The 13,094-nt window shown below is 35.4% G+C and overlaps 1 protein-coding gene across 3 annotated transcripts in view; it reads left to right on the top strand.

The window, feature by feature from the left end:
- The window catches only part of tinc (transmembrane protein tincar), a 444,623-nt gene extending 432,103 nt beyond the window's left edge, over window positions 1-12,520 (top strand). For 2 of the 3 annotated variants that reach the window (XM_083143184.1, XM_083143183.1), the window contains 2 exons: window positions 2,429-2,602; window positions 9,033-12,520. In XM_083143184.1, coding sequence (XP_082999310.1) covers window positions 2,429-2,602; window positions 9,033-10,112 — 1,254 coding nt within the window. In that variant the 3' untranslated portion in view covers window positions 10,113-12,520. The remainder of the gene's footprint in view (window positions 1-2,428; window positions 2,603-9,032) is intronic. The other variant, XM_083143185.1, reaches the window with a different exon arrangement.
- The last annotated feature ends 574 nt before the right edge of the window (window positions 12,521-13,094 follow it).

The raw sequence follows: 13,094 nt of genomic DNA, 5'->3' as shown, positions 1-13,094 counted from the left end.
AAGTATATGGGACAACTCAGAAGTGTCCACAACTGTACAAATATACTTTCAACTTGTTGATTTCCTTTGTGCAGTGTTTCAAAGTCTATGTTCAATTACAAAAACAAGTTTGTAAATAACAAAATTCAATGAATGTGTTGTCTCCTTGCACTCACTCCAATAGAACTAATTGTCATCATCATCCTTCGTCACTTCATGCTTCTGGCTGGGTCTGTATAGAAGTCAAGCCTCTACATTTTTCATGGTCTTCCACCACTCCTCTCTTTCCACGGTGTTCCAATCTTTTCCTCTTCTCCTAACACTCTCCACTGTCTGTTCTTTCCAGTGACATGGTCCCCCCTTTGGCCTTATTCCCACTCCTTGTGCATTCTAAGCTCTTACTGCACCCATCCTCTTCATGTGTCCGAACCATCTCATCTGTGCTTGATCTATCCTGTCCTGAAGCTTCACCACCTGCACTGTTTGTCGGATCTCCTCATTCCTTATTCTATTCCTTCTAGTCTTCTCCAATATACTCCTTGAAAATTTCATCTTCACTGCCTGCATCTTCTTTTGTCTCTCTCTGTCATTGTCCAAGTCTCTGCTCCATATGTAATTATTGGCACATAGTATGTCTTCTATATTACCTTCTTGCATTTCATAGGTACATCCCTGTTCCATATTAATCTTCGAACACACTTATATAGTCCACCACCCATTTATCCTCTTTTGTTTACCTCCTCATCTATTCTTCCACTTCTCTCAATTATGCTTCCTAGATATTTGAAACTTTCCACTACCCTAAACTTTTCCATGTCCACCTTTATTCTTGGTTCATTTCTGGCTGTTTCTTGTTGTTATTAGCACCTCTCTTTTCTATACTGAATTTCATTACTGCTCTTCTGATTTCCTCATTCCAACTATCAAGCTGTCTATGTACTTTTTCTTCCCAGTTTCCCCTTATTACTAAATCATCAGCGAACAACATGGCCTTCATCTCTTCCTCTCCTATTTTCTTCCATTGCATCCATTGTAATTATGCAGTGGAAGAAGAGAACTTCCCTGTTTTAGTCCATTACTAATATACCTAGGTAGTGAACTACTTCATTCTTCCCACTGGCGTCTTCACACCGCTCTGGTTGTCCTTGTATGTGCTTTGAACTCTACACACTATCTCTTCCTAGACTCCTTTCTCTCTTAGAACCTTCCAAATCTTTGTTCTGTCCTTGCTAGAACTAATTGTACATGTGTGATAATGCCAGTTTGGTGGAGGAGAATGACAAATTCCCAGGTTTGAGTCCTCACCTAAGCATAGGTGTTCATTGTGAAGGTCCTTCATCAATTTCATCTAATCATCAGTCATCATTGTCCCGTAACATGGCTGTGTGGTCTAAGGCATCATGCTTTGGACTCTGACTGTGGGATGCACATTTGAGCCTCCTGGGGAAAACGTAACAATTTTCCTCCTGAAATTTCAGCCTATGCATGGGACCAGTGGCCACCCACCATCGTGAGGAAACTGGGGAACTACGAATGAGTAGCGTAACCCGGTCATGGAAACTACAACAATGACTGGTGGTTCATCACGCTGGCCACACGTCACACCGTAACTGGTCAGATGATCTCCCACCTCGACAGGTGGGTGTGAGGCCAGCAGTCAGTAAGTAGGCCCTGGCCGTCAATGGCTGTTGCATCGCAGGTTATCTATCACTCATGATTGTGATTAGCCAATAGTGGCAGAAAAGTGACGTTAAAAATACAAATACAGCAGTGTTCCGATAATAACTGAAAGTGGATAGGACCGAGACTACCTCAAATGGCAATAAACTTGGACCATTGAGAATTTCTTAAGAGAAAATGGGAAGACTTGAAAGAAGAAAACAATAGAAAACTACTGTGTGTGAAAAATGGGATATGCAGTATTAATATGAATATTGTACTTGCATTGCCGTGTACAATAACAAGCAATGTTAGAAAAAATAGGTAAACTTTTGTCTCAGACTCGCACAGCGTTGGATTATCGAGACAGTACTGCATGTGATAATGTAAAATATAAATACATTCTTGAACAAAATTGTACATTTCTTATGGCAGTAGACTTCTTTTTCTGAACCACTTTATACAAATCAAATAGTTGTAAAACAAGAAAAGTGCACAACACTCCTGCTTATACCATATGTTCAGTCATGGAAAGCAACACTTCTCCCATAAGACTATTGGTATTAAATCTTTATGGGGGGATGTAATTTTTTTCCATGATTGTACCTACCACACTGGCTAAATAGTGACAAAACTAATTGGGTAGAAAAGTTGCTTTGTCTATCACACTAGCACTAACAGCTTATAATACTGTGTTTGTATTGCATTGTTACTAATTATAGTATGTTTTATTTAATGCATAATTAATTCACTAGTTGTTTGTCCTTACACATAACATGTCTGCTTGCAGCTGTTAGATTCAGTTCAGGATGACAATGTCACGTACGCTAGCACTAACAGGGATCTGCTGCATCCTGGGGACTATGAGGAGGCGAAGTCTTTCGATCCGCTTCTGCCCCCTGGCCCTGTTCTTCCCGGCCCCGTAACTGCACCAGTCACTGTACATAGCAACACTGATCCCCAGGTAAGATTATTAGTGTTTACATTAACACAACTATGTGTTTTCCTTCTTTTTTAACAAAGGGTACTAAATTTGTGTACTTGTGTTTGCATGTTGCATGCTGTAGAAGACACCATAAATGTTTCACACCTGACATAATTCTTCAAGTTGAATACAGGGTGTTTCACAACAAATGCTTACATGAAGAATCATCATGCATATAAGATAGGAACATTTGGGGAGATTCCTGGAAATCTCTTGGCACTATGAAATATATACTGTTATCCATGTTTTCTTTATACACAACCAAAAGAATGTTTCGCTAACATTTCTAGGGTGTTCGAGAAAATCACATAAGTAACAAAGTGCGATTTTCTGTTACTTTAATTTAAATCATACTGAATCAATTGAAGAAAAGTTTTTAATTTTATAGTGGAGTAAAGATTGTAAACAGTGATGACCCAATGTATGTATAATGTCTCTAGTGTTCGTTATTAAAAGAATGAACGTAAAATAACTGTTTGCTCTAAAATTGCATTTTTTTTGGTGTAAGTGCTTTTTCCTGAACAGCCTAGATTTGTGATCTGAACATGGTGTTATTCTGAAGATATGTATTTCCCCAATAGCATAAAGGTGTATGCTATTTGTAATCAAGTATTCACAGGAGGAAGCAGTGGTACAATTGCAATTTCAAAATTTAGGTGCAGTTCTGATGGTACACAACATTGGTCCCTTTCCGAAAGTCGCACGAGTTTAACACGTTAAATGAGTTATGGTAACTGGTCGTCCCATAAGTGCTCTCATGTGTTTCGTGAGGTTTGTTAAGCTCTCCGAAAACTCACATTCCGTGAGTTTCGTGCTAGAATGAGATTCATCAGGAAAAGAACAGAAAAGTCTTTTTATTTACTACAGAGCGAGGTTCATCCTTGGGCTGCTCTACCAACCTAACTCTGGCTGGTTTGTTCGGTGAGAATCGTGTGCTGCTTGAAGACAACGTGCGTGCATGATGGCTTTATACTGCACTGTGCTCCTCTGTGCTTAGCACCATGCCATGAAGGCATATAGGGGGTGTTGGGGTAACGCCCTACACTTTCTTGATCCGGTCGTTTATACTACACTAGTACGGAAAATGTATTATAATATTAACAGAGCAATATGAATAAACATGAACAAGATGGGTGTGCCTCAACTCTTTAGAGCATCCCATAAGTCTGTAAAATAACTGGTTTCACCAGACTCAAGAGTCTAATTATCTTCGTTGAATTTGTTCGTTCATTAAGACTTTCGGAACGCACCCATAGATTTAAGGAAAAATATATGACATTAGAATTGTTTAGACATCATATTTACTAATTATTTCTCCTGTAGTCTACAGAAGCATAAAAACAAATTTGTTTGTAACAACTGTACACTACAAGAGAAATAATTCTACAATGCAAGCAATATGTACTTGCAAGGAAAAGCATATTTACTGTTATTATTTGTAACTGTTATTTTGTTTACAGGATATAGTTTATTGTTAAAGCATTAGTGAATTTTAACTGTTTTCGGGAACTATTTTTCTGGGTGGATTAGATCATAGGTCTGTTTGGCAAGGTGGGGGGTGGCTGTATCCTCAGTCTTTGTGCTTGTAACCTTGCCTAGCAATTAGCAAATCATCCTTGTTATATTCCTTACTGTGCAAAGTCACGTCTTAGGGTAGGGTTAAAGAAAACTAAAATATATCAGTTGGATTTTATTGAATGATACCAGTCAATACTTTGATCATTTGCGAAGACTCTGCAGTGACACCTTCGCGGAGTCTAATTATACTGGAAGTTATTCAAAATTCGAAGTTGCCATTGATTTTGCACCAATATTTTGTGCAAAAACTGTATTTTGTAATTACATAATAGGCATTTTAATTTTCTGATGTAATTTTTTAACTGGTAAATTTGTTAACTGGTAAATTGATGTTTATAATTGGAGAGTAATCAATATTTTTGATCAACTTGTAATTTTTGCAATATTTAAGCATCAATATCGGTGGGAATCTCAGACCTATAATTAACAGTACTTATTATTGCGTAGTCATTCATTTTTCATCTTCATTAGTGGTTTAAAAGGAAAGGATTCATGGTTCTGCATCCCACTTTTGCGTAAAATTAGAAAATCTTGTTTTATTATTGACTCAAAATCCAGGATTATCTAAGTTTGAGAGATTGGGTTTAACTAATGAAATATGAATTGATTGTACTTAATTCTGTCTTACTAAGGCTTCTGTAATGTAAGAAATTAATAGGTATTATAGTATTAGCAGTGTATAAAGTGAAACTTTGATTTTTCTTAATTAACAACTATATACTTATATACTCTAGCATGAATACTGGGGTATGGTTTACAGGACTTTAATTGTTTAATACAGTTTAAGAGCACGGTTTTAAACTTATTAATTGTTAATTTATTCTTTCTGTAATTTTGAAATGGAGATGTGCTTTTCCTTCGGTTTTCTAATCTACTCTTCCGACATAAATAATTGTAAAGTAACTACTAAAAAGTATATTTTGTATCAATGAATTTCATTAAGTAAAAATTCTTCTTTATTAAAAAAAAATCATCTGATTATTTTGAATGTTGGTTCTATAATATTGAAACTAAAGTCAGGTGAATTTTTTAATGCAAAAATCAGGTTCTTTCACTTGTATCTTTTTCCATCCCCATGTAGCGACGTGTTCGCTGGGACCTTATGATATAGTGCCAGATGCAGAGTTATACAGCCACCACGAGAAAAATAGCTTTTCCCCAGATCGAAGAACGTGAAGTAAGAAACATATTTTCAATGTTCAGTGACTGCTTCAAGCTAAAAAAAAAAAAAAAGCAAAATTTTAAAAATTAGATCTAGAAAAAAAATCTAACACTGCAGGCAAAAGTCTGTTTTGCAACTAAATGTGATATGAAATTGCTTTACGCTAACTGTGGTGGCGTTGACTAGCATAGCTGCACTTTAGCTGGTAGTGTACTTACACATTAACAAAGCATGGGGAGAATGTATTGTTGACCTACAAGAAATGTTAACATCTACAGAAGGGTGTTGTAAAGGTGTTTTTTTTTCCTGGTGGTGTTCTCATGGACATTTTGGGAATTAATAAAATCAGTGCATAAGGAATATTGGTGTAACTAAGAAGAGCCCACAGATTATTATTTTGAAAAATACATTCAACAAAATATTTAATTTGACTTTTGTAACTTCAATTTTAATTAAGCATAGGACATGAATATAAAATGGCTACAGCACAATGTAAATATAGAAATGGATGTATTTATTAGCTATTAAACTGATTTCTTAAGAGAATTTTCAGATAATGAGACTTTCATTTCATCAAAGTGTGGTACAGGTAGTTGAAAGCCACATAAATAAGACACCATGCATATGTAGCTGGCCTGCACTGGCATTTTCTATTATTGTTCACAACTATCCCACATTATGATGTAATACTGTGCCCAGTTTGTCTAGTAGAAAACTGAAATTTAAATCTTGTTAGGTCCATAATTTTACATCCAAGTTTCATTTATTTCCCACTGTGTGGCAGATGTTTTTGGTCTATGTTAATAGGCTGAGAGTACTTTGTTTCTTTATTCATGTCTTTGCTTCATTACTTTTGTCAGGGCCTCCGCGATGGTGCAGTTGTAGCGTTGTCGCCTTGTAATCAAGGGGTCCCGGGTTCGATACCTGGTGGAGGCACACAGTGGTTCGGATCCCACCTTAAACTGTATGTCCAGTCCCGATTAGCCTTACTGTCCATAAAGTGGACTTAAAACAACAAATCAACCAAATCATTACTTGTGTCATCTTTTTTTGCTTAGAGTCCACATGTGCCAATTAAAAAAAAGAAAGGGGGGAGATAGACATAAACAATATTTTATGTATGTTACTGTAAAAATATAATATCTACTCCTTGTGGGAAATTTTAGGCAGGCAAAGGGGCCTGTCCCGCACTTAAGTCAGTGCCTATATTTTAATTGATCATTTAATCATCATTCATCCTCATCGTGACCAATGTAAAGTAGATAAATTGGTAAACTAAATACAATTTGTAGAAAAGTTGATAAACAAAATACAATTCAACTTAAGTTTAGCAGTTTAATCTTTTTCTTTCCAGTATTATTTTACATGTTAGTGTAAGCAAAATGCCTTTCTGTTTCCAAACTGAGATCTCACTGTGACGCACTAACTGTGCAAGTTAAATATGTTTCAAGCATTTCAATTATAAACCATAATTGAGGAATGCTAACTATAAATTGTGGAGCATAATGGATAATGCACCAATATTATGTGTGTACATAATACATTTCAATTCCATTACATATCTTCGGTCACCATTTTCATTAATATCCCTTATTCCAATGGATAAATCCTATGTAGGGAATGTAAAACAACACATGTGTAAGAAATGAACAGACATTTAATTTTCCTCATTTTGCATGCTGTATTTTGAATTCAGTTTTAATATTTTTGAGCAAATAATGTGCATGCTGAAAATTTACTATATAAATTAGGTACTTTGGTTGCATTATGTCTACTTTTCTGTGATAGCATGCTGTAAATACTTTTTTTTCAATGAAAATGCTTTCTTAGCATTCATGTACTCCAGGAACAGAAAAAGATAGTCAATGTTCAAATTTTGGTGTAAAAATTTCATGCAGTATTTAACAAAATGTGACAGCATTGGTCTATATACGTATAATCAATGTACTATTTTTATTTTACCTTCAATTTTTCATCCAAATATTACGAGAGGAGGCTGATAAGTATTGAGCCTTACCCAGAAAAAATTGAGCTAGGAAACTGTAACTGCCACACTCTTCTACATATTCCCCCAGGAAGTCAGTTCACTTGCGACATCTGTCCTGCAGCTTCTTAAGTCCCTGCAAATAAAATTCTTCCGACTGCTGGTGTTACCATTCATTTGCAGCATTAGTTGCCTCCTGAATACTCCCAAATCGTTGTCCCTTAAGGTTTTTTCAGATGGGAGAACAGATGATAGTCAGGTGGAGCCAGGTCAGGTGAATAGGGTGGATGGGGCAACACTTGAAAGCTTAAGGAGGTCAGTATCGCCATTGTTTCACCTGTAGTGTGTGACGAGGCATTGTCATGCAACAACATGCTCTTCTGCATTGAACTTTTCTGGAAGTACTGCCATTTTCACTTTGGACCAGAAAGACAAAGTAAAGTTAAATTCATAGAAAGTCTATTTTTGCACCATTACATATAGAAGAATTGACCAGTACACCCTGCAAATTTCAGCCTCCTAGCTATTTTTTTTTCTGGGTAAGCCTCAATACTTACCAGCCTCCACTCGTATATAACTGAATACACAAACATGTAAAGATCAACAAAAACTGCATCTGATTATAACAAATGAAATCTTTTTCTGATTTTCTATGTGGCTACAGTCAATGGTAGAATTTTCATCCAATAACTTTGTCGGACATTTCTGTTAATACATAACTTGTCAAAAATATGTATGTGTACATTCAATGTTTTTAGTATGGATAAATTCTAGTAACCATATTACCTAAGCTAATAGATGTATTGCATAAAATTTACATTTCTGCATGTGATAGAGAGGAATGAAAAAGTTAACCACTGACTATATATTTTGAGTGAATCAAGGGGACACTGCAATTGCATCTGGAATATGTGCAATGGTACTTTAAAGATTTCTTCTGTTGTTTTTAATCATAACTTGTTTCAAATTCTTTTCAAGTTTTAGAATTTTCAGGAAAATCATGTAGAAAATGCAAAAAACTACTTTTTTTAATTAAAATTTTAAGTATTACATATTTTCTATTCATGTTCAGGCACATTTAGAATCAAATTCCTTTTGATGTTTGTTTTCTTTTTATCCATAACTCTTTCATCTGATGCACTTATAATCAGTGCAACTTTCTTTACCAGTGTTCATGATATATTTTTATTGTAATACGTGTAAATGAAGTATAATTGTTCATGATTGTCCTGTCTCCAGTTCATTGCTCATCTATGACTTACATTTAACTATGTACGATACATAAATCAGGGTTCTTAAAGGACCAGGAATTTTAAATAAATTGAATTCCGGTCTGAGAGAAAATCAGCTGGAGTAAATAAGTTCTGGATCATAAAGAACCTTTTTATCTGTAAAGTATTTCAGTTCAGTCCAGGAACCTTTTTTCAAGAACAATTTAAATATGGTTCAGGAACCTTTAACAACCCTGACATAATAAATGAGCAATGTAAACATTTATGAAAGCCCCAATTTATTTAATAGTTTTGGCCACCTTTCTCAAAAGTACATTTATTAGCAAACTTCATCTTGGAGCGCACAGCATACGTGAATGTGCTTCTTGTGTGTAAATTACAATTGTCAACTTCGTTCATTATCAATTTACATTTCAGACACCATTTTTTACTAATAATTGTCTTTTTGTGTAGTTTCAGGGTTCAGTGACTCCACGATGCCTCCGCAGAGCAGATTCTGGGATGCCGCATGATGATGTAACTCCCCGATCAGAATCTGTTAGTACAGAGAGCTCGGGATCACCACCAGACCACAGCAACAACAGCGAGACATCCAGTGGTGTGCATTCTAACTCCAGCTCAGAAAACCAACACAATTTGCAACAGCAGCAGCATCAGCAAGATCAACAGTTGACGGTCATAAATGAGCAACTACAAGATCACCAGCAAGCATCACGCCGCTCAACAAGTGTCGATGACCTTACGTTGACCATAGACCAAAATCCCCGTGTTCAGCCACAGTGGAAAAGTTTCTCCCTTCAGAGGAATGTGCAACCTCCTACTTCTGAATCGTTTGCAGATGGTACAAACGGGAATCCTAACGTAGTTGTAGTGACTAATGGGGTGTACGGGTATATGTCCCACCCACAGTATCACCACGTCCCGTCCGCTGCCAGCACGACCGAAGCTGCTTGCTTATACAACCAAGCAGAAGACACTGTAGTAATTCGTAGAAAACAGTCTAGACCCAAAACGACTGACCTGACGCCAGCCGAACCATTCGAACGTTCAACAAACATGAGGATGACTTCTTTCACCGACCAACCGGATTTCTCTACGATACGATCTCAAGCAGGATCGTCTTCGTCGTCAATGTTTTCATCACCAGCCGTTACTGGTATGCATACGATGCCCTGTGTGGGATCGTCGCACACCTCATCACATTCAGGCTTGCTTGCTGGTAGCTGTCATTCGTTCCCCAGGCAGCACTCGACAATACCAACTCATCACAATGGCGTGCGACTGTTCGGAGGACCCCCTTTCAAAAGGTATCCGATGCATAGCAACAATAGTGCACCGAGACCCATTCCGGGTCCTTGTGTTGGAGGAGAAGCAAATCCATGTTGCGGACTAGGTGGTCACCACACTTTCCCACATACGGCGGGTGTAAAATACAATCTAATACAACATCAGCAACATCTTCAAGATAGAGACTCTGCAAACTTCTCCATGGCTTCCAGTGGGGAGTCCGATAATTACCTGACACACACGTAAGGCAGGGGGTAGTGAATTCAATGGTGAATGTAACACACGCGTATATATATATCAGTGGATTATTATAAGACTGATTGTGTTTATGACTTTGTATAAAAACTAAAGATTTTTTATTTGTTTATACTAAAATATTTATGCTGTGACTGATAAGTTGAAATTAATTTTTAAAGACGTTCATAATTGGCTTCATGTAAAAAGTGTAGTTACCAGTATAAAAAAATGTACAAAGAGACTTACATGCACATATGTGTTTGAAATACATGTGTATGTTGTCATATAGATGTTGCAAGCATAGGAGTTAAGGAGTCAATAGTACAATTTAGTCTTGAGCGAGAACATTATTGAAACCATGTGATCAAACATGGAGAGCGCAGTGGCAGTTGTTGCTTTTTTGTTGTGACTGAATGTGAGCCCTTTGAATGGATGATGTGCGTTTGTGTAACAAGCCATTTAGTGGTTTAACATGCCACTTTGTAAATACACCATTTCACTCTTGCTTGTGAAGTTTGTAATTAAGATTCTATAAAGTAATTTCACTCTAATCTCTGTGTGGACAATTCTCTATCACAACTACAATATACATCCTGTCAATGCAGCCACTTTGTATTGTTTATATGTCTACCTATTCTAAATTGTCTTTTACGCACAATTTCTTCTCCTGCTTCTTTAATTGGAAGAGGTAAAGGAGGAAGAAATTGTATATTGTTACAATTTTCAGAGATGTTTGGCAATTTTTTTTTTAAAGTGAAAATGCATTTTGTATAGTCAATATTCATATTCCAGGTATGGTACATGTTAAATTACCAGTATATGCATCAAACTTGACTCTGTGTACGTGAGGCAGTATGGAATGAACTTTTATCAATTTCTGGTGTAATTGTCATGAGCAAATAAGCTTATACTCAATTTTTCTAGTCAAAAAAGATAATTAGTCTATTATTTTAATCAGAAAAATCACTGTGTACTGAGTTTTGAAATTGGGGAATGTGTTAATACTTATATTATTTGTAGATGCATTTTATTGTCCAAAGGTGCCAGTAAGAGAAAATGTCATTGTTTGTGCATGAACAATCATTCATTGTATCTAATGCATACTGACCCATAATTTATGCGTTTGTTCTGCAATTTCCTGTACTAATGAAATTCCACCAAAAATTGTTACTACAGACATAGTTTTTAAAGATGTACAATAATAGTTTCAACTACTTAAATTAATAAGTCACATAATTCTACATTGTAGGTGGCATTATTAACATTAAAACTAATTAACATGGTACTTGTAATATAATTGTATCTTATAATACAGGGTGTCCCACATAAAACAAGTACACATGTAATGAACATATGGTGCATGCCAGTTTTATGTTGGACACCCTATATAAGTTTTAACTACTGCAAATTGGCAAGGTATTATATAAAAAGTTTTTCAAAAGTGAACTACAGCCAGAGTGGCATTTGAAGGGGGCTGGGGGCAGGGAACTTAATATGACTTATGTAATATCTCAATGCTTCAAGAGAGGTTACTGGATTTTCTGGAAATTTTATAACAGGTGCATCATAAACATTAAAACTTTCCCAAGTGCATTTTTTGAAAGATTTGTGTATCATACAACTGAACAAGTTTAACGGTTCTTTGGAAAATGCATTTTGTTTTATATCCATAAGAAATTTATACTCGGAAGTAAACTTTATACTTAGGGAAGCAATGCATTTACTTTTTATATATATATTTACTACATAAGGAAAACCAAACATTTTGATTTTCTAGTTTGTCAAACAAATGTTCCACCTGTATTTGTATGAAAACTTTCAAGGGTTAATTTTGAATGTTAATAATTCTTTTTACAAAAAATCAAAGATTTTGAAAGAAAGACCTGATGAGATCATGAAAAAATCTGTTGTTCAAAACTTATTTTTTAATAGCTGTAACAAATAAATGTAAAAGACATTACATGGTTCGTGTATTTATGTGAAAAGAAATAATTGTACTTTTTGAGATTTAAGTTTCTTCTTAATAATGCAAAGATTAAAAATAAGAAACATAAAAATTTGCAAATACTTCTTTTTCTCAGTGACTGACAATATATGAAGAGCTTGCCTGTGAGTAATTTATAACTATTAAGAGGCACAAACATTAGTGTACCAAAAAAGACTGGCTTAACCATACAGGAATAAGGTAGAATATTTCCTTATGTAGTTAATTCACGTTTAGATAAATTATTTGTAACAAATTTGCTAACAGTTTAATTCAAGGTTCGATTTGAGACAATATTAACCGTAAAATACTATTAGTAATCTTAGGAATCTACCTCTTCAATGTGGGCGAGTGTGTGTGCAAATCATATCATTTGCATTGTACACTTTTACTATTTCATATCAAGTTTTATATACATGTTCAAGATCAATGATCCAAAGAATTATGATCTGAACTTTGGTTTGATTCTTCAAGTGAGACCATTTACTTCAGCCTGTCTTTATGTGTGGTTATTATTCATTGCAATCATTTTTCCCCTCAAATTTGGGAAACTGAATAGATGTAAGTTTCAAGATGCAACAGGTTTGGAACAGATTTCAAAATTCCCTTTTTTTTTAAAAAAAAAGGGGGGAATGTAACTTTCACTACATTGTAATTACAGTAGAACTCTGATTTAAAATTTTCTTGCATTATCAGTGGCGTATTCTGAATATTTGACTTTGTTTACCACAATAATTCTTATTTATTGTATATATATTATACACCCCATCTAGATGAAATAGATAATATAAATAAAACTCCCAAGTAAAACAAAATCAGAAGTCCGACAACTTCAAATTTTCCAGCAATTTCTATATTTTTTCCTAAAATTTCACTTTTTACTTAAAACTGGACCTGGATTCCCCTTTCCCAAGGTTTTCCCTTCTAGAAGCTTGTGGAAAAATATAATGAAAGGGTTTGAGAATACATCAAGTGTATCTTGATGGTCCGAACATAGAAAAATGTAC

This window comes from Lepisma saccharinum, chromosome 21 (assembly GCF_977018435.1).
Source record: "Lepisma saccharinum chromosome 21, izLepSacc3.1, whole genome shotgun sequence".
Classification (NCBI taxonomy): Eukaryota; Metazoa; Arthropoda; class Insecta; order Zygentoma; family Lepismatidae; genus Lepisma; species Lepisma saccharinum.
The sequence above is the reverse complement of the archived record's forward strand: the minus strand, read 5'-3'. Positions and strand labels throughout refer to the sequence as shown.